Source organism: Spermophilus citellus (assembly GCF_964194105.1).
Source record: "Spermophilus citellus genome assembly, chromosome: 11".
In the NCBI taxonomy this organism is placed as follows: Eukaryota; Metazoa; Chordata; class Mammalia; order Rodentia; family Sciuridae; genus Spermophilus; species Spermophilus citellus.
Genome location: NC_138192.1, coordinates 121,518,758 through 121,545,072, shown reverse-complemented (window position 1 = coordinate 121,545,072; position 26,315 = coordinate 121,518,758). Strand labels below are relative to the sequence as shown.

The 26,315-nt window shown below is 37.4% G+C and overlaps 1 protein-coding gene across 1 annotated transcript in view; it reads left to right on the top strand.

The window, feature by feature from the left end:
- FARSB (phenylalanyl-tRNA synthetase subunit beta) overlaps positions 1-26,315 on the top strand; it is a 79,759-nt gene that overhangs the window by 17,032 nt on the left and 36,412 nt on the right. Inside the window, exons 6-14 of the mRNA XM_081261873.1 lie at positions 5,189-5,339; positions 12,475-12,583; positions 14,124-14,194; positions 16,352-16,413; positions 17,517-17,568; positions 20,911-20,972; positions 21,317-21,524; positions 21,984-22,064; positions 25,843-25,935. Coding sequence (XP_081117999.1) covers positions 5,189-5,339; positions 12,475-12,583; positions 14,124-14,194; positions 16,352-16,413; positions 17,517-17,568; positions 20,911-20,972; positions 21,317-21,524; positions 21,984-22,064; positions 25,843-25,935 — 889 coding nt within the window. The remainder of the gene's footprint in view (positions 1-5,188; positions 5,340-12,474; positions 12,584-14,123; positions 14,195-16,351; positions 16,414-17,516; positions 17,569-20,910; positions 20,973-21,316; positions 21,525-21,983; positions 22,065-25,842; positions 25,936-26,315) is intronic.

Below are 26,315 nucleotides of genomic sequence, written 5' to 3'. Positions count from 1 at the left end.
CTTTTCTGGTCAGGTCTATTTGGGGTTCTAAATGTGTCTAGTATCTGGAAGTCTTTGTCTTTCCTAAATTTGGGATTGGTTTTTACTATTTTATCAATAAATAGGTTTCCTCAGTTCTCAGCATGTGGCTTTTCTCCCTCTAGTATGTGATCATTCAGATATTTGGTCTTTTTTTTTTAAAGAAATTTTTTAAATTTGTCAATGAATCATTTATTTTATTTATTTATATGCGGTGCTGAGGATCAAATCCAGGCCTCACACATACCAGGCAAGTGCTCCACCACTGAGCCACAATTCCAGCCCCAGATATTTGATCTTTTAATGGTATCCCAGAGATCCTATGTGTTCTCTTCCTTCCTTCCCTCCCTCCCTCACCCCTCCCTCCTTCCTCTCTTCCTTTCTTCCTGTTTCAGTGTATTATTTTGGCAGAGTTGCTTTCAAGCTCTGATAGTCTTTCGTCTACTTCATCTAGTCTATTGAGGTTTTTACTGAAATTTTTTTAATCTAACTTACTGAACTTTCATTTTCAAGATTTCTGTTTGATTCCTTTTCAAAGTCTGTGTCCCCTTATTAATGTGCTTATTTATGTCTTGCATTGTTTTCTTTAATTCAGCTGATTATTTTTATTCTTTTGGATTGCATTGAACTTTAAGAAAACCATTTGTTTGAATTCTTTTTGAACTCTTTGTTTAACTTTCCATTCACTTTGATGACCTCTTTTGTGGGTGGGGGTGGGGTGGGGATTGAGCCCAGGGGTGCTTTACCATTGAGCTACCTCCCTAGCTTTTATTTTTTGAGATAGGGTCTTGCCGTATTGCATAGGGCCTTGCTAAGCTGCTGAGGCTGACCTCCAAATTGTCATCTTGCCTCAACCTCTCAAGTCACTGGGATCACAGTCATGGGCCACTGTGCCTGGATCACTTTGATATCTTCGGCATATGTTATTAGGTAGTTTTGATCTTCAGGTGCCGCAGTCTTGGCTGGGCACAGAATCACGAGCCACCACACACCTTGTAGATTCAAACAGCAATTCTTTATTCCCGAACTCACACCAGCCTCTACACATGTTCTGGGGAAATCCAAGTTCTGCCACCGCCCAATTCACCTATTCCACGAGGCTTTTTTCCAAATACTTTTTGAATCTCACGAGAACTCAAGGATCAGGCCTGCCTGAGGCAGCAGGATACGCCCTATTCCCCCCCCCCCCAGGGTACACCTTAAACCTGGAACTTCCCTAAACCCAAGGACGGGATACTCCCTAAAACCTGATCAGCTCTAAACCCCGGATCCGCCCTGGTCCTTGAGCAAGGTCACCTTACTAAAGCATACATGCAATGTCCCAGCGAATGTCCTCTAAGCAACATGGGGTACGCTGGCAAGGAAATTTTGATGCGTCATTCCTACTTGGCAATGGCCCTCAGCATTCAGGAGGTGTCACATAATTTTTTCTTTTTTGCATTTTTGTTGTTTCTATGTGGAGATTTATGCCTCTGTTGGGATGGGTATATTTTCTACTTTTATGTGAGAGCTCTTTTCTGAATAAGTATCCTTTTTGTTGTGTAGAGTTTAATTGCAACTGGGAATTCCTTGGGATTTCTGTACGATGTATTTTGACACAGGCATACCATGTTGGAGCCTGAGAACGTGCTTTCTGTGTAAGTCTTATGGAGATGGGATGCTCTGGTACTTAAGATGGGTGTGGTGTAAACAGCAGAGTATGTAGGGTGTACACTCTGGTTATTCCTTGAGAATGGACACCTCTCTCAGGTGTTGGGGTTTTCCGTGGGCTCTGTTGATATTGGCTGTTTCTTGAAAGCAGTTCTACTACTGGCTATTCCAATTACAGTGATAGGCCTGGGATTTTATACTCTGTGCAGACATTGGTATAATCCCATTTGTTTTTCAGGGAGAGTCAGTGGCCAGGGTCAAAGCTCCCCACTGTGGCACTCACCTCTAGTCTTGTCAACAGTAGGGTGTGGGAGTGATGGATGCAGTTCTTTGTAGATAGTACCTAGAACAGTTGTGCTATTTCTCCCTGCTGTTGCTATGGGGCGAGCGTCTAGTAGCAGGACATGTCATGCATGCTTAGGGGATATTGTCTGAGGGCTTTTATTCTTCTGTTATTTACATTGAAGTATCTTAGAAGGTTTGAATGGGGCTAGTTAATGTTTTTAACTGGGCTGGGTATGTAGCTCAGCAGCCTAGACCCCACCCAGGGGGATTTGATTCCCAGGCCCAATCTTTACCACCATTAAAAAAAAAAGGAAAAGAAGAAAAACAGACAAAGAAATAAAGTGGAAGCAACAATAACACCATGAACAAGGGAATAGATGGGGAAAAATAATATAGCCATAAGATAATATTTTAGAAAAATAATAAAAGAAAAAATGGCAGAAATAAAAAATGAGAAAAGGAGGACAAAGGATAGGAAAAGAATATTTTTAAAAGGAGAAAAGACATAAAAAACACAAGAAAATAGCAACAACAACAAAAATTTATAAAAATAATTTTTTTTTTCTCCTCTGCCAGGGTGCTTGAATGAGCAGGAAAGAGTGAGTATTTGTAGTCTGTGATGATTGAGGTTTCTTTCTGTGTCTTCTTGGGCTCTATGCCTCTTGGACAGAGCAAAGGCTGGGGGTTGTTCACTCCTCCTCTTCTTTCTTTTTTGGTGCTTCTCAGTTGATTACAGGAGTTTGTTGAATGTCTCTCAGCTGCTTTGCATGGTGCAGTGAGGAAGAGCAGATCACAGAGCTCCCAGATGAAGATTCTCTCTGGGCCTGTTTTGGTTGAGATCAGGGTAGATGCCATTCCCATGGTGTGTCAAGGAAGTAGCACAGCCTATGAACTCCTTCAAGATTGTCTCCAGAGGTGTTTTTGCACAGAATGGGGTAACACCAACTCTGTGGCATGAGGCTGTATGTCCCCAAAGGTGGAGAGAGGCCATGGAGTCTGAAAACATCTACAGGGGGCTGGAGTTGGAGCAAGTATGGCAGCAGGTTCCATCTGATCTGCCCATGATTCCAGTGTTGCCTCTTCTGTGTCCTGTGTGCCATCACACATGCCTGCTCACTTCCCCAGACTCTGGCAGTTGGGTTATCAAGCCACAAATTCCAAAAGCAGGTGCTTCCTGTATTCCCACGTGCTGCAGTCAGTGATAGAACTCTTGTCAAGTTTGTATCAGTCTTTGACTAAAGACTGCTGCTCACTCAGCAGTGCCATGATAGTACTCAGGGGTCTCAGAGACAGGAAAGTCCAGGGGCCTTTCACTCCTAAAGTAGTAGTAAGCTCAGACAATAGGGCTCTTCTCAACATGGTTTCCAGTTGCAACACTGAGAATATGCTTGGAAGTGCAGAGAACTCTAGAACCCATTCGCCATGGAAATCTTAGGACTGTTGTCTGTTTAGACTGTGTTTCTGCAAGCTGCTGAAAACTGTGCCATTGATGGTCACTGGAACTCTCCCTCTTTCATTTCCACTCCCACCAACCAGGGCTTCCCTTTTCCTCTACTGTGTAGTTGGTACTGGGACATTCTCTATTTCGCTATCCATAGTCTCTAGGTTTCTCCAAGTCTGTCTGTCCACTATTGAACTCCAGTGTTTTCCCCATGATCATTTACCTCAAAAAGCAGCTGCATCCCAGTTGTTTCATTTCTATCTCATGGAGAAGCAGGCAAGTGCTGGGTGCTCTTAATCTGCCACCTTGTGAAGTGAAACTCAACCTCTGTTCTATATAGTATTTCTCGAAGCCATCAGCGTTCCTTAAGGAAAGAAGAGAACACATCCTAATAGTCCGGTATACTCGAGTCATTTCCTTTCAGTAAATACTAATTAACCTCTTAGTGAGTTTTGGAAATTTGTGTTTTCCAAGGAATATATCCATTTCAGTGTATTGCCATAAAGTTGTTCATAATGTTTTCTTACTATCCTTTTAGTATCTGTAGTGATCTCACCTCTTCTTCTTTTTTCCCCTACTTTGTCAGTGTGGCTAGAAGTTTAGCAATTTTATTGTTCTTTTAAAGAACAAACTTTTGGTTTCATTAATTTTTTTTCATTATTTTTTGCCTCTTTTCCTGTTTTTAATTGATCAAGCAGTGCTTTTTTCTATGACTGACAAGTCTCTACCTTCTTACCTTTGGATTTGGTAATTGTTAATTTATCTAAACTTTCTGAATCATGTGTATTTTATCATATGGTAGTTCTGTTTATCGTCTTCCACAAGCATCTAATTCATTGAGTAAAGTAACACTTTCTTTTTGCTTGCCTGCAGTTCTATTTAACCATAGTTTATAAAGTTGTAGTTCACCACTCTTGATCAAAATTTAATATTATACATTTTCTGTTGTAGTTATATGTGTAGTAATTCATAAATACTCAAATATGTGTACACATATATGTTAAACTAATTTAAAGAAATCTTAACACAAGTTCTGGCCAAATTTCTCTTTTTGAATTAATTGACTATTAAAAAACTTAGATTTAAATTTGTGACCCTCCCTGGTAAGATTTAGGCCTTTAGATTCTAATTTAGTTTTACATTTCCTAGCTTTGTTTTATATCCCTATTTCTGTTTTTTTCTTTTCTATTTTGTAGCTTACTATAAATTCCTAAAATTACCTTAAATTCTTTGTGGATAAATTATAAGATAACTGATATTAATAGCTTTTGAACTTTGTTACACAGTAAACTTGAAATGTAATTCATAGCTTTAAATCAAGTAATACAGCTGTGACAGAAAATTTAAGAAAATAGAGAAAGTTAAAAAAGAAAAGAAAAACCCACAATAACTAAGTAGCTTATTTTAATCCAATATATAATTTATGTTTACTGGAGGACACCAAGAAGAAATCAGTTAAAGGAAGGTAAAGGGAATGCTGACTTTGAAGCTGCCCTAGTAACGTAGCACTTGGGAAATCACAGTGACATGGGATTTGCTTCAGATACTGCAGTGTGTTTTAAGTAGCTTTGTAGTTTCTTAGTACTTGAAAAGTTGTAAGAATTTATTATAATCTACTAAAGATGCCATATAATAGAAAGTGCTGTTTTAGGGAAATGTTTAAGTTTTTAAAATACATAGTGTTATTTTTAGAATTTCTGCTTTGAAATATTCAAATCTCTTTCCCTTTTTTCATTTCCTTTCCTCCCTCCTCCTTTCCTCCCTCCTCCTTTCCTTCTTCCTCTCAACATTTAGGAAAAGAGCGTTGGTTGCCATTGGTACTCATGATTTGGACACTTTATCAGGCCCTTTCACCTACACTGCAAAGCGTCCTTCAGATATCAAATTCAAGCCTCTGAATAAGACTAAGGAGTATACAGCCTGTGAATTAATGAACATATACAAGGTAAATATTCTTTTTTATTTTGCAGTAGCTTTGAATAAATCATTAGATGCATTCAAAATTGTCTTGAAGTTAGGGAAATGTAATAAATGCTTTGTAAAAAAAACAACAGTTTTGGGCTCTAATCCAGAGATACTGACTGATTTCCTCTGATTTTTTTTTTGATTGCTATTTTTATTTATTTTTTTTGTCTTCACATTTTTTTTTATTGGTTGTTCAAAACATTACAAAGCTCATGACATATCATCTTTCATACATTTGATTCAAGTGAGTTATGAACTCCCATTTTTACCCCAAATACAAATTGCAGAATCACATCAGTTACACATTCACATTTTTACATAATGCCATATTAGTGACTGTTGTATTCTGCTGCCTTTCCTATCCCCTACTATCCCCCCTCACCTCCCCTCCCATCTTCCCTCTCTACCTAATCTGTTGTTGTTCAATTCTCTCCCTTGTTTTTTCCCCCCCTTTCCCCTCACAACCTCTTATATGTGATTTCATATAACGTTGAGGGTTTCCTTCCATTTCCATGCAATTTCCCTTCTCTCTCCCTTTCCCTCCCACCACTCGCCTCTGTTTAATGTTACTCTTTTCCTCATGCTCTTCCTCCCTGCTCAGTTCTTAGTTGCTCTCCTTAAATCAAAGAAGACATTTGGCATTTATTTTTTAAGGATTGGCTAGCTTCACTTAGCATAATCTGCTCTAATGCCATCCATTTCCCTGCAAATTCCATGGTTTTGTCATTTTTTAGTGCTGCGTAATACTCCATTGTTTATAAATGCCACATTTTTTTTATCAATTCATCTATTGAAGGGCATCTAGGTTGGTTCCACAGTCTAGCTATTGTGAATTGTGCTGCTATGATCATTGATGTGGCAGTATCCCTATAGTATGCTCTTTTAAGGTCCTCAGGGAATAGTCCGAGAAGGGCGATAGCTGGGTCAAATGGTGGTTCCATTCCCAGCTTTCCCAGGATTCTCCATACTGCTTTCCATATTGGCCGCACCAATTTGCAGTCCCACCAGCAATGTACAAGTGTACCCTTTTCCCCACATCCTCGCCAGCACTTATTGCTGTTTGACTTCCTAATGGCTGCCAATCTTACTGGAGTGAGATGGTATCTTAGGGTGGTTTTGATTTGCATTTCTCTGACTCCAAGAGATGGTGAGCATTTTTTCATGTACTTTTTGATTGATTGTATGTCCTCCTCTGAGAAATGTCTGTTCAGGTCCTTGGCCCATTCGTTGCTTGGGTTATTTGTTATCTTATTTAATTTTTTGAGTTCTTTGTATATTCAGGAAATTAGGGCTCTATCTGAAGTGTGAGGAGTAAAGATTTGTTCCCAGGATGTTGGCTCCCTATTTACTTCTCTTATTGTTTCTCTTGCTGAGAAAAAACTTTTTAGTTTGAGTAAGTCCCATTTGTTTATTCTTGTTATTAACTCTTGGGCTATGGGCATCCTATTAAGGAATTTGGAGCCTGTCCCCACAATATGTAGATCGGAGCCAACTTTTTCTTCTATGAGACGCAGAGTCTCTGATTTGATATCAAGCTCCTTGATCCATTTTGAGTTAACTTTTGTTCATGGCGAGAGAAAGGGGTTCAGCTTCATTTTGTTGCATATGGATTTCCAATTTTCCCAGCACCATTTGTTGAAGATGCTATCCTTCCTCCATTGCATGCTTTTAGCCCCTTTTTCAAATATAAGAAAGTTGTAATTTTGTGGGTTGGTTTCTGTGTCCTCTATTCTGTACCATTGGTCCACCCGCCTGTTTTGGTACCAGTACCATGCTGTTTTTCTTACTATTGCTCTGTAGTACAGTTTGAAATTTGGTATCGCTATACCTCCAGATTCACACCTCCTGCTTAGAACTGCTTTTGCTATTTTGGGTCTTTTGTTTTTCCATATGAATTTCATGATTGCTTTATCAATTTCTACAAGAAATGCCGTTGGGATTTTGATTGGCATTGCATTAAACCTGTAGAGAACTTTGGGTACTATCGCCATTTTGATAATGTTAGTTCTGCGTATCCATGAACAGGGTATATTTTTCCATCTTCTAAGATCTTCTATTACTCTCTTTAGGGTTCTGTAGTTTTCATTGTATAAATCTTTCACCTCTTTTGTTAGGTTGATTCCCAAGTATTTTATTTTTTTTGAGGATACTGTGAATGGAGTGGTTTTCCTCATTTCCATTTCAGAAGTTTTGTTGCTGATATACAGGAATGCCTTTCATTTATGCGTGTTGATTTTATATCCTGCCACTTTGCTGAATTCATTTATTACCTCTAGCAGTTTCTTTGTAGACCCTTTTGGGTCTATTAGATATATTATCATATCATCCGCAAATAATGATAATTTAAGTTCTTCTTTTCCTATTTTTATGCCTTTAATTTCTTTTGTCTGTCTAATTGCTCTGGCTAGTATTTCAAGAACTAAATTGAATAGAAGTGGTGAGAGAGGGCATCCCTGTCTAGTTCCAGATTTTAGAGGGAATGCCTTCAGTTTTTCTCCGTTTAGGATGATGCTAGCCTGAGGCTTAGCATATATAGCTTTTACAATGTCAAGGTAAGTTCCTGTTATCCCTAGTTTTTCTAGTGTTTTGAACATAAAGGGATGCTGTACTTTGTCAAATGCTTTTTCTGCATCTATCGAGATGATCATATGGTTCTTATCTTTAAGTCTATTGATGTGGTGAATAATATTTATTGATTTCTGTATATTGAACCAGCCTTGCATCCCAGGGATGAATCCTACTTGATCATGGTGCACAATTTTTTTGATATGCTTTTGTATTCGATTCGCCAGGATTTTATTGAGAATTTTTGCATCTAAGTTCATTAGAGATATTGGTCTGTAGTTTTTTTTCTTTGAAGTGTCTTTGTCTGGTTTCGGCATCAGGGTGATGTTGGCCTCATAGAATGAATTAGGAAGAGCTCCTTATCTCTCTTCTTCTCTTTGTTAGCATGGCTAAGGGTCTGTGGATCTTATTTATTTTTTCAAAGAACCAACTTTTAGTTTTAGGTTTTTTTTCAATGTTTTTTTTTGTTTCAATTTCGTTGATTTCCGCTCTGATTTTAATTATTTCTTGTCTTCTACTACATTTGCTGTTGTTTTGCTCTTCCTTTTCTAGGATTTTAAGATGTAGTGTGAGTTCATTTATTTGTTGGTTTTTTCTTTTTTGAGGAATGAACTCCAGGAAATGAATTTCCCTCTTAAAACTGCTTTCATTGTGTCCCGTAGATTCTGGTATGTTGTGTCTGTATTGTCATTTATCTCTAAGAATTTTTTTATTTCCTCCTTTATGTCTTCTGTAACCCATTGATCATTCAGTAACATATTGTTCATTTTCCAGGTGATGCAGGATTTTTCCTTCCTTCTTTTATCATTGATATCCAGTTTCATTCCATTGTGGTCAGATATGGTGCATGGTATTATCTCCACCCCTTTATTTTTACTGGGAGTCGCCCTGTGGCATAATATATGGTCTGTCTTTTAGTAGGATCCATGTGCTGCTGAGAAGAATGTGTATCCACTTGATGGTTGTTATATTCTATATATGTCGGTTAAGTCTAGGTTATTGATTGCGTTATTGAGTTTTATAGTTTCTTTGTTCAGCTTTTGTCTAGAGGATCTGTCCAATGGCGCGAGCGGTGTGTTGAAATCACCCATAATTATTGTGTTGTGGTCTATTTGACTCTTGAACTTGAGGAGAGTTTGTTTTATGAATGTTGCAGCACCATTGTTTGGTGCATACAAATTGATAATTGTTATGTCTTGATGGTGGATGGTTCCTTTTAACAGTATATAGTGTCCTTCTTTATCCCTTTTGATTACCTTAGGTTTGAAGTTGATTTTATTCGATATGAGTATGGCTACTCCTGCTTGCTTCTGAGGGCCATGTGAGTGGTATGATTTTTCCCAACCTTTCACCTTCAGCCTATGTATGTCTTTTCCTATCATATGAGTCTCCTGAAGGCAGCATATTGTTGGGTTTGTTTTTTTAATCCAGGTTCTAGCCTATGTCTCTTGATTGGTGAATTTAAGCCATTAACATTTAAGGTTACAATTGAAATATGGTTTGTACTTCCAGTCATGTTTATTTATTTATTTATTTTAGTTTGGCTAGTTTTTCCTCTTTGGTTATTTTTCTCCCCCTTTACTGAGATACCTCCCACTGTTAGTTTTGGGTGCTATTTTTCAATTCCTCTTCTTGTAGTATTTTGCTCAAAATGCTTTGCAGTACTGGTTTTCTGGCTTCGAATTCTTTTAGCTTTTGTTTATTGTGAAATATTTTAATTTCATTGTCAAATCTGAAGCTTAATTTTGCTGGATACAGTATTCTTGGTTGGAATCCATTATTTTTCAGCGTTTGAAATACGTTGTTCCAGGATCTTCTTGCTTTCAAAGTCTGTGATGAAAAATCAGTCGTTTACCTAATTGGTTTACCCCTGAATGTAATCTGCCTCCTTTCTCTCGTACCTTTTAATATTCTCTCTTTCTTCTGTATGTTGACTATGTTCATAATTATATGTCTTGGAGTTGGTCTGTTACGGTTTTGGATGTTTGGGGTCCTGTAGGCTTCCAGGATTTGACAATCCATTCCATCTTTCATCTCTGGGAAGTTTTCTAGGATTATTTCATTTAATAAGTTGTCCATTCCTCTGGTTTGAACATCTGTGCCTTCTTCTATCCCAATGACTTTCAATTTTTTTTTTTTATGAGATCCCATATCTCTTGGATAGATTGCTCGTGAGATTTAAGCTTCCTTTCTGTGTTGACTATATACTTTTCAAGTTGATAAACTTTGTCTTCATTATCTGATGTTCTGACTTCTACTTGATCTAGTCTATTTGTAATATTCTTGTTAGTTTTTAATCTGGTTTATGGTTTCCTGCATTTCTAAGATTACTGTTTGGTTTTTTTTTTTAAATCTCTATCTCCTGGTAAAGCTCGTTCTTTGCAGTTTGAATTTGTTTGTTTAATTCATTTTCAAAATATACTTTCATTGCTTGGATTTGCTGTCTCATGTCTTCTCTAATATTCCGTTCCATCTGAGTTAGGTATGCCTTGATTTCTTTCCCTGTCCATGTTTCTGATGCTTCTAGGTCCTCCTGTAGATTTAAGTTGTCCTCCATTGTTTGTAGTCCTTTTTTCCCTTGTTTTTTCATGTTGTTCACATTACTTTCCAGCTCTGTTTGACTGCTGTGTAACGCTTTCTCCTATACATTTGTTTTGGCTTTGTATATCTCTGTTGTCTCTCCTTTGTGGTGGGAGATTATGCCTAGAAAAGTTGGGCTTTATTGTAATTTAAAGCTGATTCATTCAATTCATAACAGGCTTCTGGGTTCTGTATGCATCTAGTGATTTGTTGTTTGTTCTTAGGACTTTATGTTTAGGTTAGGTGCTATGATGGTATGAGGGTTAGTATGTCTTGGCTTCTTTAGAAGATTGCTCTACTGAGGGGGGATACTAACAGGCGATTGGATCAGGGTGTTGGTAGTAGCTAGGTATTTAGGAGCCCTATAGACAGCCTCGAGACATTCACCTATTTGCATACAGACAATTACACGTAATGGAAGACGTCATGCTTGGGATGAAAGTTGGGGGTAGGGGAAGGAAGGTGCTCTTAAAAAGAAAGAAGGAGAGAGAGAGAGATAGATTAGAGGAGAATGAAAAGAACAATAAGACTTGAAACGGGAAAGAAAGAAGGAAGGAAAAGGGGAGAGAGGGACAGAGAGAGAAGCAGAAAAAAAAAAAAAGAAAAATTGAAGTCTTAGAGATCCATTTTCTTCTCTTCCAGTAGGCGGAGCTGTGTCCTCCGAGCGGAGCTTCTGCCCTCTACCTGCCAATAGCAATCCCTGTAAGGCGGCTCCTGGGAGTCTCTCAGACTTGTCTGTCCAGAGCCGGTTCACTTCTCCGGCCCTTCCCCCCCTTCCTCCTGTCAGCCGGCCAGCCAGGTCCTGTTCACCAGAAGCGGTTCCCCAGAGATCTAGTTACACTTGCAGCCCCACGGAGCGTCCCATTTAAGCCCCAGTGCTGTGGTAAACTGGCGGCTAAGACCTTGGGAGGCGCCGCTGGTGATATGGGGGGTTGGGGGTCGGGAATCCCCTCTGCTTCCCTACAGACACGCCCCCAGAGAGATCCCTGAGCTTTCCTGGCTGCTTGTATCTGGATGGGGAGGGAGTCACACACCTGCTAAAGTGGATTCTGCTGGGAAGGAATTCCGTCGGCGGAACTCCGATGACGTCACCTCTCTGCTGTGGCGGGCCCCAGGCTCCTTGCGGGAGTGTCCGAAGGGAGGGGTGGGACTGGTCCGTCCAGGTTGGCCTCAGCTCCCGGCTCGCTGTTTCAGGAAGGCTTGGCTAAAGACCTCTTCCTGCCAAGCTGCATCTCGGAGGCTAGCGGGACCCAGTCATGTTGGGTGGGAGCGGGCTGGCACTGGCTGGTGGACAGCAGCTGGTGGATCTGGACCTCTGTGTCTCCTGGCGGGGATTCGCTCGTCTGGGGCAAACTGTCACTTCAAAAAATCCTAGTAGCTCCCGGCTGGTCTCTTCAGTGGAATTTTGCTAGGAGATTCTCAGTTGGTAGAATCTAAGCGTTATCTATGCGTCGTTATGACCCCATCCCTCAGGGGGTATTGAAAGTGCTGCCTCTCCGCCCGCCGCTATGTTGTTTGATTTCCTCTGATTTAAAGTGGGGCCTAGATCATAATTTTGTTTGTTTACTTTTTTTAATTACTTTTTTAATCTGTGGGATGATTTTAATGTACTTGTAGGATTAAGAACCACTTAAATTGACTGTACCATATTTTAATCTTCATATTTGTATAAAATTAAAACTCATGCAAATATGAGGAAAATAATATTTAGTAGGCAACTGGAAGGGATACTGTTATAAAGTGTCTGCCTCTTATTACTAACATTTTAGAGTCCGACAATGAACATGCATTCTACTAACACTTTCAATTGCTGATAAATAAAAATAGTGCGTATCAGTGAAGAGCTTTTTGTGATTTGGAATGTTTTAATGTTTTTCTGACTCCCCCCACTTTTAAAATATCAGTGTATGAATTAATTATAATAATAGAAATTTTTAAATTTAACTTTGTTTGACTTGATTTTTTGTCAGACTGACAACCACCTTAAACATTACTTGCATATCATTGAAAATAAACCTCTGTACCCAGTTATCTATGATAGCAATGGTGTCGTCCTTTCAATGCCTCCAATCATCAATGGTGAGTTCCTTCATGAGCATCATGAATTATTGCTGTTTCTTCTTCTTATTTAGCATTTTTGTAGATTCTCAGTAACTTGGCTGATCAAATCAAACAACTCAATCTGATAGTCTCAGGTCTTTTGTTGATTTTATTCTAATTGTTCTTTTCATTATTCAATAATATTTTACTAATGATTTTTATATAATTTATAAATTTGTAAATATTTGTAAATGTATGAGTACTTGTAAACATTTATACACGTATAACTATTTATACACTCATAAATATTTACTGATAACAGTTTCTGGATTTTGTTATATTGTTCCGAAGGATGTTGACATTTTAGTTTTAGTAGTCATTCACTTTATTAAAATCAGAAGTCAAACTGTGTCTTGCCTACAGTTTTTTAGTTAAACTACAACTTTTAATCTAAGTTCTACACTCAATTTCTTTTTGAAGGCTTTTTTTATGAGGCAGTTTGAATGTGTTTGCAGAATTTAATGTCTAAGCCATGGATGTTTGACTTTTTGGAGGTGAGAAAGAGATTTAGCTAATTCACCATGAGAAGGAAAATCCTCTTCTTGTGTAAGGGTCCGGCGAAACGTCGGAGAAGGAAAGACCACACGAGACTAGCTTCATGCAATTGGCAAGGGGGATTTTTATTAGGGATCCGTTCCAACGCGTTGGGGCTCTGTGCTCACTCAAGAAGGGAGAGCAGCCCAGAGCCCAGAGCAGAGGTCAAGCAGAGCTTAAGTACACTTTTTGGAGAGGGCGGTGGGCTTTGCATACATCAGAACAAATCATCATGAGGCGCGGGGAAATTGAACAACAATTCTGATACATGATTAGTCCATTCATTGGCAGGAACAGTTTGGGCAGGGGTGATTGGTCACTTCTGAGTGGGGTACACATTCAAACTGATTGGTTCTGGGACCTGGATGCCTACGTGCCATGTTACCTGGAGCCCTTAGCTATTAAACAACCAGGGAATCAATGGAGATATTTACTGAGCAGCTCCCGCATTGTCCTAACAACTTTACAGACATTACAGGTTCCGGGGATAGCAGGGGAATTGTTTACTTTTTAGCCCAGGCCTTGCAATCTAGAAGCTTTACAATGCCCTAGTCTTTTACACTTTAACTCAGACTTTTGCAGCTTAGAATCAGCTTAGAAATTTTACCTTTACACTTGAGATCTTGAACTTTAGCAGTTACAATGGTTACATAGGCCTCAGAGTTAACCACCCAGAGCTTAGCTTTGCTATTTGCTAGCTAATGATCATGGCAAATTGCTTAATCTCTCTGAATTTTAGTTGTCTTGTCTGTAGTTAGGTCATAGGTTGTGGTAAAGATTAGATAACAGTCTCAGTAAAGGTTTGTTATTCTTTTATTGTATTCTCCAACTTGCCATGAGAGGTTAAAATAAAAGTTGTATATCCCTTTATCTCTAAGGTGTTAGTTTATATTTTTTTCTAAATTTAAAATGTAGCTTCTGAGCTTTGTAATACAGTTATGTTTTTTAAAATGGTTGTATTGTTATTGTTTTGTGTTCATTGCAGGGAATCATTCCAAAATAACAGTAAATACTAGAAATGTATTTATCGAATGCACAGGAACTGACTTTACTAAGGTAAATAAAACTTCTAATTTTTTTTCCCCCAATCTTGAGCATTGAATCAAGAGCACTTGACCACTGAGCTGCATTCCCAGCCTATTTTAGTTTTTATTTTGAGACATAGTCTTGCTAAGTTGCCATGTCTGGCCTTGAATTTTTGATCCTCCAACCTCAGCCTCCCAAGTTTCTGGGCTTACAGGTGTGCCCCACCACACCCAGCTAAAATTTCTAATTTTATACCATCAAATAGAATAGATTTTACTTTTAAATCAAGTTGTATGGTAGAAATTAAGATATTTTAAGACATTTATTTCATGTTTAGAAAACTAGAATATTAAATCAGTGTAAATTCTGTATGTTGTTTATGGTGTTTTCATTTGACAAATTTTTTTGCTTTTTTTTTTGGTACCAGGAATTGAACTTAGGGGGTGTTTAACCACTGAGCTACATCCTGAGCCCTTTTTTTATATTTTATTTAGAGACAGGATCTTGATGAGTTGCTTAGGGCCTTTATAAGTTGCTGAGGCTGGCTTTGTTTTGTCTTTTTAAAAAAATTTTTTTTATTTATAGATGGACACAATATCTTTTTTCATTTAGTTATTTTTATGAGTGCTGAGGATCGAACCCATGCCTCACCCATGCTAGGAAATTGTTCCACCCCTGAGCTATTGCCTCAGCCTTCCTAGCTGCTGGGATTACAGGTGTATGCCACACTGCCTGGCTGACAACGTTTAATGAGCACTTAATGTCTTCTCAGTGCCAGGTATTTTTAATGAGCACTTAATGTCTTTTCAGTGCCAGGGATTTAAGAATGGGTTACATGTTTTTTGACTTCAAAAAACTAGTCTAATGGGAGAGTCTGCCATATACATGACAACAAAAAAGAGACTAGAATAAGTACCATAACAAGATCAGTAAAAACTATTTATCTTAGTTGGTTTCATTTAAATGATGAATGATTTCCTATCTTTGTGTACTTGAAAGTTTTAACAAAGGGTTTATGCATACAAAAATATGTAAAAGATGTAGTTTACTAGTTGTTTACTCACTTTTATTTGCTACCTACTTTGGACTATGTTGGAATGGTTTACTATGAAAGCTCCCCATCCCCCAATACTGGGAATTAAACCCAAGTCATCACAGATGCTAGGCAAGTGCTCTACCATTGAGCTACATCCCTAGACCTTTTTATTTTTGAAATAGGTTCTCATTAAGTTGCCCAAGATGACCTCAAACTTGCAATTTTCTTTCTTCAGCCTTCCAAGTTGCTGGGATTGTAGGCGTGTGTCACCATTATTTGGGTGACATATATATCAGCATAGGGTGAGGGGGCAGTTGAGCAAATTCAGAAAGATAAACTCAAATAACAGAAGGCGGCTGGAGTATAAAGGTAGGGGAGATACCTAGTATTTGTGTGGGTCTTATAGGATTTTGGACATTTTAAGGTATTTCGTTTGTAACATTTACCTGTCATATTTGCCTTCAGAATTATTGTCAGGATAATATAAGATTTAACTGTTAAAACATTTTTAAGCCTTTAAGTTATGCATTGACAGACCTTAGGTATTTTTTCTGAAACTTATATAATACTTAAATGTACATAAGAGCAATGCATACATTCCAATTAGGTTAGCATATTTTTTCCTACTTATTTTCAATTAAAAATTATTTAACAAGCTTGTGGTTCTTACTGAGCACCATCTTATGTGTATTGATGCTCACAGTGACAAATGAGATAGGAATTTTTATAGTGTCCACTTAACAGATAAGAAAAGTGAGATGAAGCAAGAATAAAGTAGCTTGTCTGAAGTCACATTGTCAGTCAGTGGTTGAGCCAGTATTCCGGCAGTCTGGTTTGAGAGACTTATGAAATTGAAAACATTTAATCCAGTAATTGGCCATTTATCTCTCTTGAACCTGGTGAACCAAGGTTAGGAGTGGGGAACTAAATGATTTGTCTCGGTCATGGATTGTAACTCTCAAAGAGCTGCATAAATGCAGAGCACCTGAAGATAAGAATAGCCCTACTCATAAGTTTTTATTCCATTTTCTTTTTTGGAATGTAAATGTAAAGGTCCATTTTTATGTGATTGAGGACTAATTATTTTAAATATTCATTACCCTCTGAATGGAGAATATATAAATTACCATAATACTCTTTTTCTTTTGCAGGCAAAAATAGTTCTTGATATTATTGTCACCATGTTCAGTGAATATTGTGAAAATCAATTCATGTAAGTTCATTCAGCATCTTTATTGATGGCTTCTGTTTTGAAGTTGAGTCATTGGGCCTTGCGCTAAATATAATGATGAAAAATATGGTTCCTGTGACTAGAATATAGAATATGTTAAAAGAAATAAGAAATACGGCTAAGTAATGTAGAAAGCAAAAAGTGATAAATACTTGACGTTTTGGCGATGTTCTGGTATTTGTAAAGTCAAGTTACTATTGGCTGAAGCAATCTGGGATGGCCTCTTGGAGGCATTGAAATTTAGACTGTATTTAGGGATTACTGAGTCTGAGAATGTGTAGGAGGAACAGCAAGAGGCACAACTAAACAAAGAGAAACATATGAGAGTAAAATATATATGCCATATATTTATCAGTAAAATTACTTTTTTCCAAAGTGTGTGTGTGTGTATTTTTGTACAGGGAATTAAACCCAGGGATGCTTTACCACTGAGCTACATCTCTAGATCCCTGGCCCTTTTTATTTTTTGATTTTGAGACAGGATCTTGCTAGGTTGCTTAGGAACTCCCTAAGTTGCTGAGGTGGGTCTGGAACTTGTGATCCTCCTGCTTCAGCCTCCTGAGTCACTGGAATTACAGGCATGTACCTGGCTCAAAGCATATTTTTAATTAAAAAAAAAATTAAACCCATATGGCCTTTACTGTGTACAGTATTGATTATAATTCACAGTACATGTATAATTATAAAATGCATGACTGAAATTATATGGGCTGTATTAGTTGTGTTTGTTATTTTCTTTAACTCATTTTGCATTTCATTGGTTGTATCAGTTAACTTTTGTCACGTAACACTACCCTGATGAAACCTGGGATACCAGATTAGCAGAAAGTCCATACAGGATGCAGGCTTTGCACTACCAGGAAATAAATTTTGCAAGTGGACACTGCCTACAGGGACATGGGAGCCTTAGGAAATGAAATGGTAGAATAATATATAGGAAGATTAGTTCACACAGTGTTAGAGTATGGTAGATTGAGTATAATGGAGTTGTAGCTCAAATTAAAGATTGATTAACCATGTACATTGCTGGAATTGTGACACATTTTTTCTTTTTAAGCATTTTATTTCTGACATTTGTTTTTTAGGGTTGAAGCAGCTGAGGTAGTTTTTCCTAATGGGAAGTCAAATACTTTTCCAGTAAGTATTTAAGAACTGATGGTGACCACAGTATAATGGCTCCAGAGTGCTTGTTTTCTGTTGATTTACCCATCCATCCATTCACCCACCCTCCCTCATGCCAGACACTTTACAATGACCCTGTGAGGATGTTTTTTGACTTCAAATAACTAATCTAATGGGAGAGTGCGATTATTTATGCCTTTTCTAGAAGAAGATCTTGAGATTTTAAATAGGTTGCCTGTTAATACAGTGGTGGAGCTAGGATTTAAGATCAGACAGTCTGACATCAGATGCCAACATGCTGGGTTATACAATCACATTATAAGGCCATAATTTTTGTGATCTTATTAACTAGCTAACTGGGTAATTTATAGTCTCACCCCTTTAAGATTACTCAGCCCTGCAAATCTAATTAGTCTGTTCACACTTGAATTAATAGTTGCTGAAGGCCAGCACTGTAACTAATACATAATTCCAATTGTGTTAATGAGACTAATTCAGTAGCAAGTACAGCTATTGTCAGAACATAGAATAGTGGTAAAAAATTTAAATTAGTTTTATTTTTATACTTCTTTCTGATGATACTGGGGATTCATCCCAGGGTCTTGTGTATGCCAGGCAAATGCTCTGCTGCTGAGCTTATACCCTCAGCTCCCAAACTAGTATTATTCTTAATTGACTGGACTTACTTCCCCCCAAGATGGCTACATATAAAGATGGCTATTCTGAAACATGACAGTATCACAGTAAATTAGTTGTGGTTCTGACTCAGCGAGACCATTCTTTGATGAGCTTTTTTCTCTTTGGATTTTTTAGTTCCTTTGTCACTTATGAAGTGAATCAGAGCCTAAATAGTTAAATAGCTTTTAAAGTAAATTAAACCTGCCATGACCAAAACATCTCCCTCCCCAAAACAGTAGGTTTAACAATGCATTTTATTCTAGAACATTTATTGTTAGTCAAAATAACTGTATAATCATAGAAGGCATAACTGAAATTACTTGGTCAATATCAGGGTTTTTTAAATTTTTAATTGATCTGGAATTTAGTAGTTATTATCAGTTAGCTTTTGTTGTATAACAAACTACGCTAAGACTTAGTGGCTTAAAATAACAGCCATTTACTTATCTCCTGATTCTCTTGGTCACTTCAATGGTTCTTCGTGTCTGGGCCAACTTAGCTGATCTCTGCTGAGCTTGCTCATATGGGTAGCCGTGTGGCTGGTCAGCTGATGGCAGGATGATCTGAAATGGCCTCACTCATATATCTGTTTCTTGTTGTGGGATCAGGGTGTCAACTGTCCCTAATCATCATCCAGCTTGCTAGCTTGTTTTTTTCGTGTTCACATGCTGCTGCTGATGGAAACCAGGGTCTTGTGTGTGCTAGCAAGCTCTGAGCTACACACACCCTCTACCCACACTTGGGCTTCTTAATATGATGGTGGGTTGCAGGGTTCCCAGCAACAAGAGAGCAGGCCCATCATGCTTTCAATAATGATGTCCTATTGGCCATCACTGGTGTGGTGGAGAAATAGATGCCATCTCCTAACTGTAGGATCTGTAGTGTCATGTTGCAAAACCATGGATGTAGAGAAATTAAAAATTTGTGATTATTTACCTCACTAGTAGTTGGAATTAACCACAGATAGCTTTTTAGATTGTTTTTTAAAATGTCTGATTTGAGGAAAGTTTCTCTTTAATATGAGGAATTGTCAAGTGTTAATAAAACTAAGATATACTTTTGTGAAAGGGGAGAAATGTGTTTTAAAATTTGGTTTACTTTTCTCATTTGGATCATTTATTTATGTTAAAAGAGCTTTCATAAATTCAACGTCTTTCTGAAAAGGAGTACTACACTGGTGTTTGGCATTTGTTAATTTATTTTCTCCTAAACTTTGGTTAGAATAGCTCTCAGGTTGTCTTCTCAGAGAGGAAGGGTCCTCTAGAGGTTCACTGCCTCTTCTTCACATGAAGTAGCAAAATTTCACAAATACTTTGAAAGTTCTTTGCTAGGCTTTTAAATTTTTAGAAAAGAATAAAATTTGAAATAAGATAAGTGGTAGAGAGAAATGGGTAATGGCTAATGGTGAGAGCTTTGGAATTAGGATTTCTTAATTTGTTTATCAAGTCAAGTTTATTTTTTAGTTACTTTATGCATACATTTATTCATTAAATATATACCAAAATGCATACTTTTATTCATTAAATATATACCAAATGCTTATTATCTTATAGGAATTTTTCTAAGCTTTGGGAATATAGCAGCAATTAGACTCAACAGCTTAGTACTTGGGGACCCAGTACTAGTTTTTCTCTAAAACTCACATTCCTTATCTGTAAAATGAGGATACTTACATTGAGGGGATTAAGAGATTATCAAAAGTATATCTTGAACTGTTAAGCGCACAGTAACTATTCAGTAAAGGTTTGTTATTACTGTTGTCATCTGAGTATCTCGACCAGTCTGTGCCACCGCAATTCTATTGTGCATTCAATTCACCTGGGAATCTTGATAGCCTGCAGTGTGGGCTATCAAGTTTAGTATGTGTAATGTCACTGATGCTGGCTTGACCTGTAAAGAATGTAAGTCTGCCTTTTTCACAAGCACTCAGGTAATGCTGATACTCTCGCTTTGAAGACTGTATTTTGAGTAGCAAGGCTCTGGTGCATGGTCCTTGCTTGGATCAAAATAGGTTTTAAATATATAACCTTTTTGATAGTGACGTTTATACTTTGAGAGTAATTTGGTGCCAAGAAATATTTGTTTCCAAAGTGTGGAAATCCCTGGATGGTAAATTATGTTCCATTTGAAGTATAGTAAGTATCAATTTATGAGATGTTCCCACCCCTTTTATCTCCTCAAGCAGATTGATAGCCAAGACTTGGGGCATCATTGATTTTCCCCATGTGGGACATAGTAATAGAGAAATGTCTTAACATTCTTAGACTCAGTATGATGGATGGTACATTGTGACACTTGAATTGTTCTTTTTTGGTCACACACACCTGCTTGCGAAGATGAGACTGAAAATCTTTATTAGGATTTATAAACATCTTGGAAATGATGTAATGCAGCTATGTTTTACTGTAGGGAATGTGGAATAAGCATCTAAAGAGAAAAATGTTTGGCACAAGTAGTACAAATCATCTAGCAAGTAGAATGTTCATATAAGAATGTAATGTAGCAATTTGTTTTTCTGTAATAATTTTTAAAACATCAAGTTTATTTTCAATATGTGACTCTAAAGATACTTTGTTGGCAAGGTAATAAAGCTGCAACAACAACTAATTGAATTAGAAAGAGTCTAAAACTATATCCAGTGGGAAATGATTTAAGCTTTCAAACTCTTTTCTCTTTAAGGAACTGGCTTACCGAAAGGAGATAGTTAGAGCTGATCTTATTAACAAGAAAGTTGGAATCAGGTATGTTTTAAAAACTTCATTTACTTATTGTTGGAGAAAGCTTTGGAATTAGGCTCTCTCAATTTGTTTATCAAGTCATTAATTTATTCCTTTGTTACTTCATGTGTAACATGTACAAACTTCATACAAGGCTATTTAATTTTTACTGAAAGAATGCTTGGAGAGGATTTTGATTATTGTTCGGAGTAAGTTAAAAAATGAGATGGCATCAGTTAGGATGTCTAATGTCTAATAGGATTCAAAAAGAAAGTCATGGTTTCAGGTAGTAGCGTTATCTTAAATCAAAATGTAAACATGTTTTACATAATCCAGAAAAGTTTATGGTTTGTACATTCCTTTTTCAGAGAAACTCCAGAAAATCTTGCCAAGCTCCTGACCAGGATGTATTTAAAGTCAGAAGTCATAGGTGATGGGAATCAGATTGAGATTGAAATCCCTCCAACCAGAGCTGACATTATCCATGCGTGTGATATTGTAGAAGATGCAGCTATTGCTTATGGATATAACAACATTCAGATGACTCTCCCAAAAACATACACCATAGCTAATCAAGTAAGATTGCACCCTTAAATAAACACTCCTTATTGTTAGAAACTGATTATTGAATGCCAGGAAGGCTTTGAGAAAAACAGAACATAAGAATTAAGCAGTATTTGGACATGCTTTGCTATGAGAAGCATTTGCTATGGAAAGGATACAAAACAGATGCCCAAATGATTAGAGTAAGTTGAAAACCTGTGATGACTAGTTCTTTGAAGAAAGACAGGTTTTGAGAATACAGCCCTTGTTGAATCAGACTAGGAAATTCATTTTCTCAATGTGGGCCTGAAGGCAGAATTGTGTGTGGGAGATGTGGGTTGGGGACAGGGTGTAATCTATATAGATAGTGGGGTATTAATGTGTGTAGGGATAGGGTGAGGGTTGTTTGCTTTTAATGACATGTTCAATATAAATGTATTATTTTAAAAATGGAGATATTATTGAGGTGAAATAAAGTGAATTTTTTTCTAGTTTCCTCTTAATAAGCTCACTGAACTTCTCAGACATGACATGGCAGCAGCTGGATTCACTGAAGCACTTACCTTTGCTCTGGTATGTCTTAAAACGTGCCTTTTCTGCTCAGCTGATTTTTTTTTATTTTGACTAAATTATTTGTTCTGTGATTCTGTAAATGAGTTTTTAAATCTAGACTGCTAAAATTTCCAGACTATAAAAGAATACCTTTGTTACTAGAGATTGAACAGTTAAAAGAATGTTGAGAGGTTTCTGTATATAATCATAGGAAAAACATAAAAGTCTAGAAATATTGCCTTAAGTGACAGATGACAAAATATTTTATAGTTTCATGTAAGTGTTGAGGGTTCATAATGAATTGTATAACCAAATTTATGAAGTTAGAATATTTGGTCTTAATTTGGTTGTGGCTGTGCCCACTAGATGCCGCCCTGGTTAAGAGCTTGTGGACTGTTCCACATTAAACTTATTTCTTTGTCTTTGAACATGTTCACAAACATTTGCTTTGAGTTGAAAAGCTGACATAAAAGGCCTAAATCAGGAAATGAATTTTATTACAAAATCAGAAGGAAATCTCCCTCCCTTACCAGATTGACCATTTAAAAGAATAAAATATGTATGCAATTTGTAGGCTTTTTTCCTGTTGCTGAGTATTTCTGTGGTACCTGTGGTGGAGTTTTTGAGCATTCAAGTTTCAGTTTAACCTTAGGGAGGAGCTACTTCTTGCTCCCCAACTCAGTCCCAGCCCTGAAATTCTCAGTCTTTTAGAGTATTTCAGAGACTGCCTAGATTTTCTAGTTTAGGCCTTGATTTTTCTGAGTCAGTAGTCACTCCTTCAATAGTTGTTGAACATGTGTCATGTGCTAGGCATTATGCCAGCAAGGAAGCCTGAAACTGAAAGAGGACCTAAGTACCTAACACATTTTCCACAACAGCACCACCATGACTACAGTCCTGGCCTTTGGATTCCTAGAGCCATTACCATTGTCTCCTGGCACCATGCCATTCAAATCAGGCACACACATGTTCTAGTCATGAGCATCTACAATTTTATGTAAAGGGAAATATAAAATATAACACTGAGAAGTGTACTTTTTATTTTTTAAAGTTTTTTAAATATTTATTTTTTAGTTATAGTTGGACACAATACCTTTATTTCACTTATTTAGTTTTATGTGGTGCTGAGGATCAAACCCAGGGCCTCGTGTATTCGAGGCAAGCGCTCTACCGCTGAGCCACAACCCCAGCCCCATATTTTAAAAAAATTTTTAATTTGTTCTTTTTAGTTATACATGACAGTAGAATATATTTTGATATATATACATGGAGTATAACTTCCCATTCTTGTGGTTGTACATCATGTGGAGTTACATTGGTCATGTGCTCATATATGAACATAGGAAAGTTATGTCTGATTCATTCTCCTGTCTTTCCTGTTCCCATCCTCCTCCCTTCCTTTCATTCCCCTTTGTCTAATTCAGTGAACTTTTATTCTTCCCTTCTCCCCATTTTTTTAAATATGCAAGTGGCATAGGAATCAACAAATTCTCTTATTGATGGATTTGGACTTCACAGATCCCATTGAGTAAACCTATGACAGTTCCCCTCCCTACTTTTAATCCTGTTTTCCTTCCCAGATCTAATTGCTGTTAAAATTCTGGCATTAGTTTTCCCTGCCCTTCTATGTTAGTGGTGCATTCTGATGTAACTATGTAGCTTAGAGTATCTTTGGAAGAACATATAAGCTGAGTTCCACAAGTAACTGCAGGGAATGTTTACCCTATGCTAAGGCTTTATGTACAAAATTCCGTTTCTTCTCTCTCAGCCTTGTGTAGTAGGCCTTTCTGTCTTCCACAGTGCTTAATTTGAGAGTCACTCATCCCACTCCCTGTTGTCAGTTGACTGTGGACCAGATTCCAGCCCAGGCCTGTTTTTTCATCCAAAGCTAGTGACTGAATTGTCATACTAGAGACACTTGTCATATTAGCCTGTTTGGTTGTCCAGAGTCACTTTTTAATACATTTGTTGTTTGTCACGGGAGGAAAAGAGAGGTGCTAGAGTGTTTCAGATTTCAAATAACAGTTTTCCTGTAGGATTTTCACCATTGGAGTTCAGTGTTTGAAAAGTTACACATTTTATAAGGAAACCTAAACATCACTGAGTTAAGATGGCCTGTATTGTTACATACGGTTTAATACAAGAGTGACAGTCATTCTTTTTTTTTTTTTTGCGAAGGAGGGGGTTACCAGGGATCGAACTCGAACATTTGACCACTGAGCCACATTACCAGCTCTATTTTGTATTTTATTTAGAGACAGGGTCTCACCAAGTTGCTTACTGCCTCACTTTTTGCTGAGGTTGGCTTTGAACACATGATCTTCCTTCCTCAGCCTCCTGAGCCACTGGGATTACAGGTGTGCATCACTGCACCTGGCCCAAGACCATTCTTCTATTCCTTGAGTACCCAAGTATAGTAAGCAATTCATATCCCATCATTATGATTTTGCTATATCTGCATACTGGTAGTAATGTTTTTCTTTTAAGATTGGCTCAGTTTTAAAACTAAATATCCATTTACCATTTTCTACCTCTGCAGTCTAAGCAGATCAGGGAGTTCTTCTTTGCTAGGCTTGGACATGGCTTTGGGATCTTTCCCAAGAGAGCATGATAGGAGTCACTAGAGCTGGCTTTGGCATTAAATGAATTCTTTTTACCATGTCAGTTTTTTTACCTCCCCCCCTTATTTTGAGTGATATACATGCCAATTATTCCTTGAAAACTGTTTTGTAGAGCAGTACAATGGGCGATCGTTTACTCTCTGCCAGGCAGTGAGAATGCATTATCTTCTTATCTCATTTATTATTGGGCTTGATGTATCTTAATAGTTGGTTTTATTTTCATAACTTTTGCCTGCTGTCTTGGTTTCTAAGGTGGACAAACATTTTCTTTTTTCTTTTTTTTGATGCAAGGGTACTTAGCAATTTGCTACCATGAGCTTTATCAAGCAGGTGCAGGGAAATTAAATGATAGAAAAACTTTGGGCAGGGCTGGGGATGTGGCTCAAGCGGTAGTGCACTCGCCTGGCATGCGTGCGGCCCGGGTTCAATCCTCAGCACCACATACCAACGAAGATGTTGTGTCCGCCGAGAACTAAAAAATAAATATTAAAAATTCTCTCATTCTCTCTCTCTCTCTCCTCTCTCACTCTCTCTTAAAAAAAAAATTTATAAAAAAAAAAAAAAAGGAAAAAGAAAAACTTTGGGCAGAATTCAGGCCACTTGAATTCTCTCCAGTTCTACCATTCTGTACACAGAGTGGATTCAGCAAGATTTACATTCATTGCTAGTCAAAACAGAAAGTCATAGGAAATTCCAAGGAGGCAGAGAGAATTTCTGATTGGAATCATTAGGGACATTTTTGTGGAAGAAGTGGAAAAGAGGTCATTTAAATAGAGCTTCAGGGAATGGCTGCATGTGGGGATGGGAGGCATTTCAAGTAAAGGCAGGGAAAAAAAAGTATAAGGTTCAGGAGGGTATGGACCAGGGAATTAGGAGATTAGAAAGATAAATGGGAGGCTAGCTTAGCAAGGACCTGGGTATAGGTTTTACTACCATCTCCACTTGAAAAATTTACTTTAGCTGCATATCCTGGCTAGAACTCATCATAACAGAATTATTAATGTTAAATTATATATTCTTTGGTCCTGAAATTGATGAATTAATTACTAAAACTTACATATAGAGAATATAAATTGCTGAGACCATTGCAGGTTGACTGATAGCATTCCTTTTTAAGTTACATTTATTCATTTTCCATATTAATGTATTTTGTGTGTGTGTGTGTGTGTGCTTTTTAGTGCTCCCAAGAAGATATTGCTGATAAACTTGGTTTGGATATCTCTGCAACAAAGGCAGTCCACATAAGTAACCCTAAAACAGCTGAGTTTCAGGTAAAATTTTAAGTATGTAAGAATTTGTGTAAGAACTGAGAATTAGTACATTATTTAGAAAAATTCCTTGGTTATTATGCCTCCAGTGGTGAAATCAGAATTTTTTAATAGTCTCTTCTTAGATCTAAGTTTATAGTTGATTCTTACATGCATTGCGAATCAAAATTCTTAACATATGTGTATGTGGTGGGATCAAACCCAGGTATTTACACATACTAAACAGATGCTCTACCACAGAGCTACCAGTACCTAAATTTCTTAAACTTTCTTTCTCTCTCTTTATATTTCCATATATATATATATATATATATATATATATATATATATATGTATTTTTTTTTTTTTAAGGTTCTGGGGCCTTATGTAAGTCAAACAAGTCC